At 39.7% G+C, this 16860-nt stretch overlaps 1 protein-coding gene and 1 long non-coding RNA gene across 2 annotated transcripts in view; both read left to right on the forward strand.

Annotated features, from left to right (window-relative positions):
* The first annotated feature begins 891 nt into the window (after nt 1-891).
* LOC103370059 (beta-2 adrenergic receptor-like) lies at nt 892-10933 on the forward strand. Its single transcript, XM_008298968.1, has 4 exons — nt 892-1116; nt 6586-6724; nt 6822-7113; nt 8740-10933. The coding sequence occupies exons 2-4, from the start codon at nt 6589-6591 to the stop codon at nt 9782-9784; spliced, it is 1473 nt and encodes a 490-aa protein (XP_008297190.1). The 5' UTR covers nt 892-1116; nt 6586-6588; the 3' UTR covers nt 9785-10933.
* Nucleotides 10934-15149: 4216 nt separating this feature from the next.
* LOC103370060 (uncharacterized) overlaps nt 15150-16860 on the forward strand; it is a 12346-nt gene continuing 10635 nt past the window's right edge. The window contains exon 1 of the long non-coding RNA XR_520866.1: nt 15150-15262. This is a non-coding gene — a long non-coding RNA (uncharacterized LOC103370060). The remainder of the gene's footprint in view (nt 15263-16860) is intronic.

Below are 16860 nucleotides of genomic sequence, written 5' to 3' on the forward strand. Positions count from 1 at the left end.
TGATTTAACAAAGAGACAAAGAAACATTTGGTGAATAAAGGATGGTGTGCTGGAGGAGACACGTGCACCTTGTTTTAACTTTGGTGTAGTTGAAGCTCAAACTGATTTTCAGTGTGTACATTCTCACAGTAAGAATATTTAGCACCAGTGAAGTAATGGTAGAAATACATGTTAACGCTATGGGGGTCTTTTTTGGCTGGAATTGTATCCCAATAATAAACAGGCATGAACAAACATAAATGTGAATCAGCCCAAATGCCTAAACATCCTCAGATAAATCTTAAGTCAGTAGTAAAAAATCCAGGCTTGTGTTAAACCGAACATTAAACCAAATTAAGTTTGAATAAACCAGTTAGATAATTTAGGCTAATTGTAATAGAATTGATAGGCAGACTGTGACTGCATTATTGAGTCTGCTTTTATATTAACCACAAACAGGTTGCATAAGAAATGAGAAGTCATTTTCATACTCTAATAAAGCAAGAAGCAGAACTGGTACTGCAGAATGTACCAAACATAGCAATAACAAGACACTCAGGCTGCATACTGTTGCTGTTATGTTTTAAACTGCTCAGCTGCAGAAGTACATCTAACCAGCAGCCAAAAACAGAAGTTTGTTAGGGGTTTTTGGCAACTCCCACGTGTGAATGTGAATGAGGGTGGTGCTGAACAGCAGCTCAGAAAAGCTACCCTGAGTAAATAAAGGTTAAAAAAACTAAGGTTTCCCAGAGGGCACATGGTGCTGCCGAGCTGTCAGTACACTGCAGACACACGATATACACCAAAAGCCGCTCCTCGTGCTCTGATAGGCTACTGTTCTGCTGTGATGTCACCGGGGCTTGCTTATAAAAAGAGTGGAGGGCTCAGCTGCTTCAAAGGGGCAAGTGTGGTCGAGGGCTGGAAGAGTGTGTTTATACATGAGTGAGAGCAGAAAGCGACAGGCGAGGCAGAGTGTGTGTGCGTGTGAGTCACACACTTGACCTAAAATTTATAACTCAGCAAAAAAAATGAAGAAGAAGCTGCTGACAGATACGTTATAACAATACTTGGTGTTGTGGATTTAAAAGCATCTGGAGTATGAAACTAGTGGACTGAAGAAGAGGACAAAGCCTGGAGGTAAGACCGCTAACTGCAGTTTTAAAGCCTGATCCATATGTTTTATGCAGACACTGGTTTCTAAAGGGTGCAGGCACATGCATATGTTAAAAGCACCATCTACTCATGGTGACAGAATGCACATTTGGAGTGTATATTGTCCAAACTTTTTTGGAATTATTACAGCAGTTAAAGGATTTAAGTTGTGCAATTAAAACATCTCCAGGTTTCTCTGGAGTCATCAAACCATTTAATGTCAGCTATGGTTTACTAAAGTGACTCTAACCCTAACAGAAGTGGTGTTACTGTGCAGGTTACTGCTGACACTTTCACGTAACATATGTCTCAAATATTTTTAAAAAGATCAGTCGGATGAAATGAAAAGCAGCTCTGACCAAACAGAGAAATGTCAGAATTTTCCAGTGAATCCAAACTAGCGTTCATCTTCAAATGTTTATTTCATCATGACAGCAAAAGTGTTTTTATGTCAGCTATTAGAGCGTTAGTGCTTTTCACATATTGGTCCATTTATTCTACTGAGTGCAGCAAAAACTAAATGTTCTGCGTGCATTTTGCATGCACTTGTTGCTGCATGCTGGTCTTTGTGCATGCACTATTGTGTGCACTTCTCTGTGTTAAGTGCTCGCTGTAATTACCATCACCAAGCTACCTCTGCTAAAATATTGGAATTTTTATGTCTGAGTAAATCTTTTGTGTTTGATCAGTGGCCTCAGGGAGCTGGTCAAGTTTCTCTGTGTGTAACTGTTCAAACAGCTCAGACAGGCACACGATCAGAGTGTGTTTCACAAGGTTGACTTTATATCAGTGCGAGTAACGTGTCGGGGTTATTGATCTGATCACTAGGGGCAGAGAACAAAGCCCCATTACAAGGGTCATCAGAGTAAAGAGTGACAGGGTCAGCTTCAGACTTTATGGTGAAAGCAATACCGACCATGGTAAAAGCATGAATAATGAATGAATGGATGGAATCTTTTCCTTAGTTAAAAACAGCCCAACATTACGCACAGTGTTGATCGTCTGTCAGGGCTACTCAATGCTGGACTTCATTCATTACAACTGAAGCAGCCCTCTAAGTGTAATTAATGAAAGATTGATTTTGAAAATGAGTCTGCAGCTAACTTTCCAGTAGATCCATCATTTCCTCGATGCTACGGTTTGCAAGTGTGATGAAGCGAGGAACATTTTTCCAAATGATGACAAATTTTTTTACACAATCCTGCTGCTGTGAGCCCCAGACAGCACCACTGACAGCATACTAATAGTCGTAATTAATATGTTCCCTGCAATAGCAATGTAATGGCACTTTATTTGCTAAGGGCAGGAATTAATTTAATTTGTGAGATGATTGTCATAAAACAACAATCTCGTTACCGTCCACCACCACCTTTTGAAACGCATCCCAAAATTCAACACTTTGCTCATTGACCACGGGAGAGCTGAGTAAACACTTGTGAATCAATGCGCCTCTTTACAGCTGGCATTAACATATGTTGTGAGTGTTTGGATTGTGCTGGAATAAAGCCAACGTACACACGAATCCAAGTGCACATGCACACTGAAGATCCAGTTATCCAAACAACCTCTGGATGTGCATTAAAAAACATGAACCCACGCTGCTCCATTTTAAGTCTGCACACAAGAGCAAGGCAAAGAATAAATACCCAACCACCTGTAAAGCAAACAGGCAGAAGCAGCTTAGTGCAACAATAAGTGTCTTCCATAGGATGACTTATTGTATCAACCGTTACCTACTTAACAGAACTTACCTTCCCACAGCTGTCAAGATGCACGGTCAGATTAGTAGCAAGCATCACAACGTGCTGCTGCAGAAGCGCTTTTATGTTCAGCCAAGATACACCGCATGAATAAAAATGAAAGTCTTTTTTTATTATTATTAAGATTTTTTTCTGGTCTTTTTCGCCTTTAATGGACAGGATAGTGAAGAGAGACAGAGAAATGTGGGGAGAAGAAAATAAAAGTCTTTTTGTAGTATGACTAGGAAAATAACTGACGAATAACTGCATAAAATGTCAAAACACCCACATGTGTCACAGCAATCAGGGAACGTTCCCACAACATTGCCGAGCATTACCTACAATAACGTTCAAAAACAGACATTTTAATGTAATGCTCAAATTTCGTTTAAGGGATATTTATCATTACGAATAATGTTCCTGTGAGGTGAAATGTGAACTCAGCATTTAGAGGACGTTTTGAGGAAGTTGTCAGATTATGTTCAATGATAACAAAAGAGGAAGAATTCAAAAATAAGTTTTTTTAAGGTGTTATCAAAGCCTCAGAAGACAGAATGTGTTCTCATAAAATACTCCTGTAATTTAAATATTACCAAAGGTGGAACATTTTGCCTGCATTTTGTTCTGATGTTTTGCAGATGTTGCTGTTGAGAATGTTCTTCTATAAAACCTTCCCACAATGTTACATGATAATAACGGAAGGACAATCTCAATGCAACATTTGGAAAATTGTTTGAGGAATTTTTAGAGCAGCTTTACAGAACTTTAACTTGCTGTAAAAAAGAAAACTGGCAACTGCAATACATGTCCTTTAAGCCAATAAGACAGCTTCTTTAAGCTGCTTGTTCTTGCTCTGTCACTGCAAACACCATTGCCGACATGCTTCTGTAGGGTTTTAATTAAAAACGAGGTAATTAACACAAATTCGACACTGATTATACGAAAAGGGGGAACTGAGGGCGGAGGTTGCAAACAAAAGAAGTAGAAGAAACAAAAATTCAGAAATTTAATCCTGTTTCGCATTGCCTACACTCTCGATGCAAAATAAAAAAAACACAAATACGAGTAGCATTCCTGTTTACTAATTAACATGTTTGAACTTACAAATGAGTCTAGCCCTGAAACAAATTCCCTAAAGTGGCCCCTACCTTCTTCTAGAAAACTGGTGTCTTAAATTCAAATTCAAACAAGACAACCAATTTTAACCTTAAATAATATGACAAACACACTGCTCTGTTAATGTAATATTGTTCACAAAATGGAGAAAGAAAGTACATCATTGCAATTGGAGAAAAGACTTCACTCCTCTCTTCCCCAAAGAAGAAGCACAAATGTAATAGCTTTTATAGTAAACATAAACTGTTTTCCTATTTGCTTGTTGTAAAGAAGTTCATCTTTTACAAGAACAAAAACCTTTAAAGGGTGTAAACATATCCTCTGAAGTTTATCTTAAACCTTAACCTTTTGACACCCTTAGGCAACTCTTATCCTGAGCTACATGAAAGTTACTCTTCTCACATGAAACGGTTCCGAAACAACAAAGATTAAATGAACAAATAGATAACAAAGGATAACCTAAGAGCTTATGACTGAGTTCAGTTTCACAGCAGCACACTCTAGCTGCCACTGCAAGACGGCATTTTTAAACCAGGTTGAAATGGCTCGACTGGAGGTCAGGTTGGTCCAATTAAACAAGAAGGAGCAGAGGGGGGTCAATCCACAGCAGAGAATTGTACCCACCAATTTGCTCAGAAAACCAAAGAGAACAATCCCACAAAAGGGAGAAGGAATGCAGTTGGCCAGGGCTGTGACATATAGCATTGGCCAAGCTCCAGTTCTTACCCAGTGTCAACCAATGAGGTGGACTGATCAGCTCAGAGGCCTGAAAGCTGCATTTAACTCTGCACTTGAGGTACATAATAAGGTACCACTTGTTCGGGAGTCCTGGTTGGGTTTAGACAGAGATGTTTGCTCTTTTCTCTCCCTCCTCCATTTTTCTTTGCATTGTGCAGGCTAAATAAATGAACAGATAAATAAATTTGCCAATTCACAGAATCATGTTGCTGTGGGCTGCAGACAGTATATAACTCAAACGTAACCCTATTTGGGATTTTGGGGGTCTTTTGGACCCCAGGCTATTTGTTTTAGGTGACAGGTATTGTTTTTTGTTGGTTTTTTTTGAAGATTTTAAAAAAAAATATATAAATGGAAGGACATTTGTCATGCATTTGGTATAAAAATTATATGAACTTATCAGAAAATGTATTTAACATAGTAAGAAAGTCTATAATGAATACTAACAAATATTTTGCACATATTCTTTCTTGGGGTCCAATGGACCCTGAAAGACCTGCTATGTATAGCAACATGAAAGTCCTGAACAAAAAGTGTTGGCTGTAAAAATGAGGTTAAAGGGGAGCTGATAGCAACATGAAACACAAAAAGCCACAGGCTATTACATCACACCAAGACGAAGCGCTGCAAGGGGACACATGCTATCACCGCGGGAGAAAAACTCAAAGTCATGTTGACCACTGAACTTGATGAACTCATGATAACACCAGGGAGCGCACAACTTTCTCAGTGAAAGACCACATATGTTCACCTCTAATAGGGTAGCAAGCAAACCAATCCTCACCAACCAACCCCAGTGAAAAGTAATTTTTCCATCTGATACTGCTCCAGTTTATGTATTTTTTGTTGGTGTTATTTTTACCCTCAAAAAAAACATTGTTCAAATGGTGTAAATACAGTTTGTATTAACTGCGTGTTCACTTTTCACAGGCACAAACGAACATGATGGACTCAGACATGTTTTGCAGCAGCTGCCCTTCCTTACTATGTGCCCATGTTACTGCTGTTGTTTGATGCTATAAATGTTTAATCATGAGTACAAAAGGGGACTGGAGGACACAAACTGTGCAAACAGAACAACATTTCAACACTACTGTGTCTTAGCACAGTCTTGTTCTCTTTGCCTCGTGTCCAATTTAATGCTGATGAAGACACAAAAATGTTGAAACACTGGTGCTTCAGTTCCCTCTTGTGCTCTAGAAATTTGCTTTGCTTGAGTTGAGAAGCAGCTGATTACATTGTGCTTAGCTGGAAGATAAAAGAAGAACCCTGTTTTTACTACATGTTGGTTTATAAGAAAGCATAGGGGGAAATATCACACACTACCACTGTTTGGTTTTACATTCAGAATTTCATGCACTAAAAATCAAACAGTGACTCACCTTCTACTGTGTGTTCTGTCAGATCAATACCAAATGAATAAGAACAGAATTAGAGCCTTTACAGTATTCAAAGCTTGGGCTTGTCCCATTAGATTGTGTGTAAACTCACTTCAGTGTAGCTTGCATAAAAACTACAAGTCCCATAAGTAGTATTTCAGCTGACCACGTGACAGACAAAGAAGAAAACAAAGGAACTAATACAAACCTGATAGAGTTGCACATTCTATTGACAGTGTATAATTACATTTAAGCCATTTTAAGGCACAAAAAAAATCTAATTTCATTTAAAAAACTACTTCTAAATATGTAATTTTGACAAATGGAGATGAGTTTTTAGGGATTTAATGAGCAGAGAAGGACTTAAAATTTATTAAACAGAGGGAGAGTCTAATTCTAAGTCAGAATCATGTTGCATTAGGTTTGCTTTGCATTATTTCCATTCTGACCAAAGCTGTGTTGTTGTGTGGGTTCTGCTGCAGATCATGGACAATGTGAGCACCAACCAATCACAGCACACCAACTTCACTGATTTATCACATAGATCATCGGAGTACAGTGATGCAGAACTCGTGCTGCTCGGTGTTGCAATGGCCATTCTGGTTTTGGCCATAGTTTTTGGTAAGTTATGAAGCTGTCATTTAACTGAGTGGATGGATTGTTGAAGGATCAAAACGAAAACATACCTCTAAAAAATGATCCCTCCTCTTCTGTGCAGGTAATGTGATGGTGATCACAGCCATCCTACGATTTCAGCGGCTTCAGACGGTCACCAACCTCTTCATTGCCTCTTTGGCTGTTGCTGACCTCATTATGGGCGTAGTTGTGGTCCCCTTTGGCTCCACTTACATCCTGCTGGGAGTCTGGAAGTTTGGAAACTTCATGTGTGACTTCTGGACAGCTACTGACGTGCTGTGTGTGACAGCCAGTATTGAAACACTGTGTGTGATTGCTGTGGACCGCTACCTTGCCATCACTTCGCCGCTTCGCTACCCAACACTGCTCACCAGGTATGTAAGAGCTTGGTTTAGTTGTATCGTATAAATGTCTTGGGTGAGTATTTCAAGACAATCAAACAGAAAAAAAAAAATCCCTGTGCACATTTTTACAAGCACAAAATCAGGTTTAGAAATTTCCATCCTTGGATTCTATATTAATACAATGATAGTGAATGAAAACAGTGAGTCAAAGGTGGATGAGTGCTACTGCTACACCACTACCTACATTTTCAAATTAGCCAGCATGTTGCACACATTGACTGCATATAAAGATGGAGAAACCTTCCATGACGTCAACCATAGGTTTCTTGAAGAACGGTTTTGAGGCTCAGTGTGGTGGCTCCAGCTATTTCCATCTCAGTGGTGCCTGACCCCACGTAACTCCTGGCTAAACCAAAAATCAGCAGAGATAGTACATGAGTGGAGCTGAGGTGGGTCATGCAAAATTTTTTGGGTCATGGAGTGTCTTTCAATGATACTCACCTGTCACTCAAGGGGTCCCAATCTTAAATAAATCTAACTTTAAACCTTATTACATTTTAAGCTGGTAAAATATAGAAAAATTCACACCCCGTACAGTTGCCATGATCAGGAAAAGTAGCTAAAGAGACCAAAATAGTTTTTGCACCAGGCTGTAAACATGTTTGAATCTGCTGTAAAGTCGGTCATTTTAACATGGGGTTGATGGGGATTGACTCGCCATTGGAGCAAGCTCCAAGTGGCAATTTTAAGAACTGCAGTTTTGGTTTTGCTTCAGCATCAATCATCAGCCCCAGAGCTTTCCACTTGGTTGCATACCTATCTGCACCCCAACCAGCGAGGTCGCATCAGGTACTTTCTTTCTACTGTCAAAAATAAACCCTGTTTTGACATCACTTTTTGGGTTGTAACCAAAGATGCAACACGCTGCAAGATGTTAGCACTTTGAAGCAGATTTAAAACTCTAAGAGAGATCGTCTTAATCAGCATTGTGTGAACACATTTGGCAATCTAAAAGTTGTCCACCCCAGCTATGAGCGGTGTAATGGCAATGACTAGCTGTGTATAACTCAATTTGGATAGTTTTCCTTGTTGATTCTGAAATCTTGTTTTGTTTCATTCAACTTAGGGGAGAACGACACTGCTTGTATACATCAGAGTCTGTTTACAGGTCTTAAAGAATGTCTCCACCAATGCGACAAAGTTATATAATACTTTCCTTGGCTCTGCAAGCCACCCTTCAGTGTCTGATATTGCTTTGAGTCAGTGTCAGTTGGGGGTAAAGACTGGTCTGAAAATGAAAGTATCTGCAGGTGTACAGTTACAAAGAAGCGAGCTTAGCAGACGTCTATAGGCCCGTCCTCATCTTTGCTCGAGGCTACAAGCTTGAGGTCGAACTCTGTCTGAACCGTCTCCAAACTAATTAAGTTGTACTGTGTGTAGTGTTTTGTGAAGGAGGAAGAATGCAGTATGGAATAAAAATGGAGGTATCTTTGGATCAGTTCAATTGATTTTCCATCATCAGTCTTGGTTTAGAGCATCTTTGCATTTTGGATAATATTAAGCCAACACATTATCTTTAACTTATGTGTGTTGTCACTCGCCTTACCTGTTGTTTCTTCACCTGTGTGCACTCTTTTGTCTCCTGCTGCTGACCAGGGGTCGGGCCTTTGCAGTGGTGCTGGGGGTTTGGATAGTGGCCTCCCTCATCTCCTTCCTTCCCATCCATCTGAAGGTGTGGGTGTCAACAGATGAAAAAGCTAGCAAGTGCTTGGCTGCTGAGGACTGCTGTGAATTCAACACCAATGTAGCGTACGCTGTGTCGTCTTCAATCGTATCGTTCTACCTGCCGCTGGTGGTGATGATTTTCTTGTACTCCCGCGTATTCCAGGAGGCTCAGAAGCAGCTGGAGAAGATCAGAGGGAGGGAGAGGCACTTTTATAACTTGCATTACTCTGCACAGCTGGCTTATCCTGATGATAGCCCTGCAATGAATAAACGCAGGGCAGGAAATGAGGTGGGAGAGGTAGCAGGAGAGGACAGACTAAACATGCAGAAACCGGGAGATATAGACATCGGTACAGATGAAAAGGAGGGAGAGAGCAGAGCAAGGACAGAAAAGGGAGAAGGAAAACACTCCACCACAAAGCGTCTTAAGTTCTGTCTTAAGGAGCAAAAGGCTGTGAAAACTCTGGGGATCATCATGGGAACTTTCACTCTGTGTTGGCTGCCCTTCTTCATCCTCAACATCCTCATAACCTTCCTCGACCTGGGGGACATTAAGGTGCCCTTTAGACTCCTCAACTGGCTGGGATATTCCAACTCGGCCTTCAACCCACTCATCTACTGCCGCAGCCCTGATTTCAGGCACGCCTTCCAGGAGATACTGTGTCTGAGGGGCAAAGGAGGAGGAAGATGGGGCGGGAGGAGAGGATGGGGATGGTGCAGAGAGAAAGATCACTACGCAAAGCCCCCACGTAGGCTGAACGCAGACCTGAATGGCGTCAGGAGGCTGGACGTTCAGCAGAAGTCGGGGTGGAAGGGCAGTCTGGAGAGTTCCATTCAAGACAGCTCACTGACTTTGGCTCCTCTTCCTACTTGCTGCGAGCAAGTTTTAGATGTAGCTCCGGGTTCCCTGACCAACTGGCAGGCTAATAGTTCTGTTAATTGGAGTTGCAAGGAAAATCTGGCATCGATAGCATGATAGACCTGTTAGATTTCACATTTTGTTGCAGCAAAAACCAATTTGTTGAAGTTCATGATGTTGGCATTTGGTTGAATCACTCCTCTGTCATTGTTGCTGCGTTTTTCCTTGTGATCACTGCTCCTCTTTGATGCTGGAGTTTTTTCAGGTTCCCTAAATAACAGTTTAAATCACAAAGGCACACAGGTGAGACATATTCAGCAGTGTCAGCTTTACAAGAAATCTGACTTATACTTTAAAATAATTTTTGAGGCATCATATTGCAGCTTATTTAGCTACAAAAATTAGATTGACGGCAGATTGAGTGGTGCATTAATCACAAACACAGCATAAGTGACACCAAGCATTATCAGCTTCATCAAACTGGCATTACTGCAGGAACATAATTAGAAAGAAACAGCAAATGATTGAAAAGGTTTTAATGATCGCTGGATATGAAACCATCGAGAGTAATGAAAGTATCATACATGCTTGTTCATTCCAAAATGCTCCTTTATTGAAAGCAGTCAGATATTAAAGATATGAAACTGCCAGTTTCTTATTCTCCTGAGAATTATGGGTTAAGTGCCATCACACACACATACTGTATTGTAACATTCGAATGTCTCGATCTACTGATTTGTAAGTGTCGTAGCGGTTGTCAATGTTTAGCTGCGTTTTACTGTTTCACAGTTGAAGCAATAGGTTTTGAAACCATTCTGCGTTTTAATCATTGTATATTCATAACGGACTCTGACTGAGCAGTTTGGATGACTAAGATTCATGTCAGGAGAGATTTTTCTGCATTTTAAAGCTCCTGAAAGCTTGTCTTTTCTCATAATTGAAGCAGAGAGAAAAACAAATGCAAATACAGAAAGGTCCTGTGGCATAACTAAAAACGTAGAGTGTTCCAGTAGGTTGCTGTCACTCATAATATGAAGGGAGACAAAAGTTTTCAGGGCCTTTAAGGTGAATTTTAATGAGCATTTGGATGAAGTCTTTCTGAAAAGACACTGACTACCTATGGCCAAGCTGCCACGTTAATGAAGCCAGTTAAGCCAAACACACCCTGGTTTCCAACTAAACCCACAAGGCAGGAAGCATAAGCAGGAATTTAGCACCTCATTTGCACTTCTAATAACTTTTTCCGTCAGCAACAAAAGCACAAACCACATATCCAGACAAAACCTCTGTGAGGCAGAGATAAGAAGCAAAATGTTATTTGCCCTGTGGCTAAAAGTCTTATTTGAAACAAGGGGTCTCATTTGAGGCTCACTTATTAAAACCCAAGATTATTAAAAACAGCTTGACTTGTTTTTCATTCCGTGCTGACAAACCTCATAACTGGTCCAAAATCATTTACTGCTGTATATTTATGTATCAGATAAGCATCTGAGACCCAACCTCGTGAGTATCATGAGTGCTGTCTCCTTGTGTTCGTTTTCTTTCATCACATATTGGCGGGGGGACTATTTTGTGCCTCTCTACAAACGTCACTCATGTACCCACGCGTTCCTTTTATCCTGCCTGCTTAGCTCTGTTATAGTAAGAACACTGCAATCTGTCAGACAGAGCTGGAGGGATCAGTTCCAGGGAGTGGGGTCTGTTTCCATAACGCTGCCGGTTACGCTCATTGTAAAAACATTGCAATCAGATTACTCATAGTTTAAGTGCTTCGCGTCATATATTGCACTGAACAGGAACGTTTTTACAATGTTTGGATTAGTTTTCTTTTCATCCTTTTCCAAAATTCAAAAAGTGATATTGATAACGTAGCTGCATGTAACAAAGGCGACCTACAATCATGTGGCTAAATTAGAAGTAAAATGTCCCCAGTCCTGCTTTTATATGTATGTCTTTTTCTTGTTTCGTTTTTAAATAAAAAAAAAGGAAGGAACAACAAACAAAAATAAAAACGACATACATCTGTCTGAATAAATATATATATATGTGTTTTATGTACATGGGATTATTGTGGTTATTAACTGTTTGTGGAGTTTAAAGCTCAAACCATTATGTGTATTACTGTAGATTTGCTGTCAATTTAACTTAACAAATGGGTGATGTTTACTACATAAGAGCAAATTCCGTAAGTTGTCATGAATAAAAGAAGTCAACTTGACATATATGTCAACCTCGTCTTGCACCAAAATGAGTAGTTGCGTAAGTCCACAGCAAAAAAAAAAAAAGTTTTAGTTTCACAGTAAAGGCAGAAAAATTGTGAGATGCTTTTTTCTATTGGCCTCTGTCAAGTGAAGGTTTTTTTTGCTTTGCACCTAAAAGGAGCAAACAAGTCCAAATAAAGAGAGTGTAGAAGTGTTGCTGTATGGCAGGATTAAGCGGTGTAGAGATAACGGATAATGGATGGATAAATACTCATACTTCAGACAACAAAACTAGTTTATCATCATTTGGGTTAGAATACACCCATGCAAATGATAACCACAAAGTTGTGGCTGTTTTTTAGGTTGCTAAGATAACAAGTCCCTGAAATATCTCACAATTTGACTTTTTCTGTGAAAATAATACATTTTGTGCTGTAGGGGGGAAAAATGTTGTTACAATTATCCATTTTGGTGTGAGACTGGGTTGTAAACTTTTTTTTAGTGGCATTGGCGACATTGACCCGTGTCATAAATCAACAAAGGTCAGATTTTGTATCACATCTGTTTTTACATGTGGACATTAGAATAGAATTAAAGCAGCACTGAAATACAAGTCTATGCTCCTAAAAGGAGAGCTGTGTAGTTTTATATTTTATCTGTGCATCTTGAGACACAATATAAATGTACAAAACTGAAACTTGCTTTGTTAAAACTGAACGTTATTTTCGGGCTTTAAGCTGAGGAGAGGATTCTATTTTCTACCTCCATCAGTCACATGAATGTCATCTCATCGCTGTAAATATTTATTCATAAGCTGTTTTATATGTTCGTGAGTAAATGAATGAAGTTTAAAACTTCACTGTTTACATTTGTCACTTAGTTATGTGTTTGTGTGAGTGTCAGAAAGAGAGAGAAAGTTAAGAAAGAGAGGGCACAGATGAATAAGGTTCAAATTTGCTCATTATTATTACTGTTTGCAGTTTGTTTTCTAAAAACTAAGGAAATTTTGAGGGTGGTTATCCAAAAAGGAATCATCTAAAAAGTTCATCTTAGCTGTTTGGTTTCAAATAAACAGTAAAGCCAAATGTTTGGATGTTAATTACACAAGTTAATCTTGTGACCAAAACAGTGCAGACACGGTGTCTTAAGGTGAATCCAAATCCAGTCTTTCCATTTCGGAGTGGTAGCTACTCCAAGTTTTCATCTTAGCATTGGTGCTCACTGAATGGAAACACAGATTTTCCAAGTGTCCAATTTGGCACAAAAAAAACAACAACTGTGACACACTGTTGACTAAGAAAAGCTATAAAGATAACCATAGTCTCTCAGAAGGAAAAGAATTTCCCTTGACTCTGGGAAAAGTTTGAAAAACCTTTCCTCAAAAGCCTCTTTGTCAACAAATAAAATGACATAAGGAAATGTGATTCTCACTGCACATCACCTTTAACCTTTCCGACTAAGCCCGTGGGACAGAGGCGTTTTGTGCTTATTCAGTCATCCAGGTTATTCATGAAGACTCAGCGTGCACGTGTGCATTCAGGTTAAAGTGTACGTGTAATGTGTGTGATTGTGTGCGTGTGTGCTTGTCAGGCATGACGTACAGTGGCAGGTGCAGTTGGTCACAGCAGCTACAGTATCAGCTGCTGCGGAGGAAATACAATCGGCCATACTGTCTCAATACACACTCATACACACAGCTTTACACTCAGACATGAAGATGCACTGTGCGTGTGTGTGTGTGTGTGTGTGTGTGTGTGCGCGCGCATGTTTGTGTGTCTATGAAGTGTGACATGTTTCCATGGAACAAGTTCCTAATTTAGGTATGTTAAGGTTAATGTACAACATGCATGCCTTTACGTTGCATGTTCTATACGTTAACTGTTACTGTGGCCACGTTTACTGTGTTGTTATTTTTTTAGTGTTTGTCTTTGGTGACGTAAAATGTGGAATGTGCTCTTTGAAAGTGTTGTGGGTTGTGTCTTTTGTTACCTTCACACAATGCAGTTCTACAGACTTTTATTGGTTGTAAGTCCCAAATCCGTACCTAACATGTGCCAAGTGCACTTTTACGTGTCTGCAGCAAGATGAGAATATCAACAAATCTGTGAATTTAAAAAATAATTTGGTCTGAAGTTACGCTTTAGATTTGATCTGAAAGTTTATGCAAACATGTAAAACAGCTCAAGTTTCATCTTTAGATGTGATCATGTGGAAAATTATTATGTTGAATACTTTATTATGAACACTGAACATTTACCTTCAAAATGAAAATCAAAAATGAAGTTGAATATTGAACTCTGATAGTAATGCTTTAATGTTTTATTTGATTTTCACAAGGCAGATTTGAATAAATGGATGTTAACAGCTGATCCCACCAGCTTTTCTATTGTGATTCTTCAGACACCTTTCCTCTCTACCTGTCAGTTTACTCCTCTATCCCTCAACCTTTACCCTCATTTAAGCTCATGGTGTTATATATAATTCTTTAAATTATGAAACTGAGACTATAAGCAACTGCAGAAGGAAAATATATAAATGTTTTACATCCTGTCAGCTTCCTTTTCCACATGTGAGTATCTGCTCTCACTTCCCTGTCAAACATTTGTCTGGGGTGTGTCCGTGTTTTATCCTGTTATGAGGTGTTAACTGGCATTATAGAGCTGACAATGGGCAATCACATATATCCTGTGCGATTACTCATGCACAAACACACAAACATTTACATGCACGACTCCAAAAGAAGGAGCATGTGTGTGTTGACACACCCCTATTGACGGACAGATGCAGTTTAATCCATGTAGATCAAAACAGAGACTCCCTGGGCTGTGCCCCAGGCCTTTGCACACAGTAAACAGCCTGAGGTATGCCCTCTAGAAAAACACTCTCTCTCTCTCTCTCTCTCTCTCTCTCTGCATCCCTCGAATACAGGGAGAGCATTTGTAAAAGGCAAAGACATGCATTTACAATGCACAACTACAAAATGCATGCAGATATATGCATACATGTATGCATGCATGCACAGATGCTTGCACATTATATGTACAAACATACATGCAACAGCATGTTAGCATAGACTGGTTATGCAGAACATACATGCACTGAGACACAATGTCCTGAGAGAGAGTGTGTTACAGAGAGAGAGAAAGATGTGCCAAGTGTATCTTATGATCGCAGAGAGTTTATAGATGGTGAGCTTGTGCTGCTGCCTGAACTGAAGCCGACCCAACATCTCCTGCCAAAAAAGCAAGAAAGACTGTGAGAACAGGCAGATAGGCTGTCTGTGTGTCGGTGTGTCTGCTGGTGTCACACATGTATAAACACAACGCGTTTCTCTGAAACTGTCATGAAGGACAAAAGCTGTACTGTGTATCCAAGGGTGTGCTACAGGCTACAGGTAGGACTTTCCAGCAACTAAACACATTGCTCCTTCCCTAAAGGCCAACAACCTGCACAGTATCTGTAGTTGCAACACAAAAATGCTTCAGATCTTTTCAGTAGGGGAGGGCGGGGGGGTTAGATTTGTGTTTTCCAGTTATACATGGGAGTTGCAGATAGCCGGGAACACACAGGCTGAAGATGACGTAAACTTTAAGCTTATGTGACACAACAGTAGTTTCAGTAACACTAAATATAGCAAGGCATGAACAGCTAAAGGTGGGATTTATCCTGTTTCCTCTTCTTTAGATAATATGTTCATGGTTAACTATATGTGTCTGTGTACATGTGGCTCTGGTGACTGCAACCCTACAGAGGACTGCTGTTTGTACAGAGACATTACATAATGTTTGTCTGTCCTTGGGTGCTCAGTTGGAGGCATCTAAGTCACTTGACGCAAGTGTCCTCCCTGAATAGTGGCAATACAGTTAAAGAGAGGAAGAGCACAGGAGATATAATGCAGTATCACCCACTGGATGGGGTTTGTGAACTCTGGACACATTTAGAAAAAGGACTTGAAACAAATAATACAGTGTTTACTGTCTAAAATGACACCTATTTAAATTACATAGATTTTATTCCATGTTAAAAATACATTGATAAACACTGTCGCTAGCCAACAATGTCTTGTATGAATGTCAGTAACAATTCCAGTCCTGGTGCTGACGCTGTGCTCCACTGACTCACCGGCGGGGAGGTAACTGTGAATGGAAAGAAAAGCAAACATCTGAATAGAATATAGCAAAAAGGCAGATATGGTGTTCTGTTTGTCTTGATCACACTTCCAGTGCAGTTGTGACTATAGAGATTAGTATGTCCTTTTGTACTAAGGGGCTGGTTGTACTCCCATGTGGATGCACAGACAACGCGAACGTGTGGTCGTTCTCATATTACTCACTCTTCTGCTTGGAGGCTGCATTCCATGCATGCACAGCAGGTCGCCTTCTACGCTGTGAAAAAATAAATACATATAAAATGGTTGTGTGTTAAAAAACGATGAAGTAAAAAAAAAAAGACAACATCTATGTCATAAAAATGAGACTGAGTTCATCAAAATACATTTTCTAGCAATAAATTTACATGAAGTCATGCTTATTTTTTGGTTGTTTATTGTTAGATAAAGGATAATTACGAGTAATAAAACAATGAAATTACTTGTATGTATATTAAATATATGAAAGAAGAATTTTACTTAAAATAAAGAAATGGTTTTTCACTTTTAGATGTGTAGCAGACTGAGTAGGAGAACATTCCAGACAAGGCAAAGAGAATCCAGAGACACTTTCTCACAGCTGTAAATTTAGTAGGAGACCATTTGAAAAGACAGCTAGCTTAAAACTCTCACCCAGATGGACCATCTGCATATCAGATGTTTACTTCAGAATGACCACTCACAGGCCTCTAGGAGACAACAGGACGTCTCCTACCTCCACCACAATCTGACAAGGGTCATAAAATGTCAATTCTGAGCAAAACCACATCTCTGGAGAAGAGGACATGACACTTTTCATGATGACCTCCTGACCTGTCTCTGCCCCTATCACACAGAACTTTCTA

The sequence above is a fragment of the Stegastes partitus genome, unplaced genomic scaffold, assembly GCF_000690725.1.
Source record: "Stegastes partitus isolate 25-593 unplaced genomic scaffold, Stegastes_partitus-1.0.2 Scaffold1365, whole genome shotgun sequence".
Classification (NCBI taxonomy): domain Eukaryota; kingdom Metazoa; phylum Chordata; class Actinopteri; family Pomacentridae; genus Stegastes; species Stegastes partitus.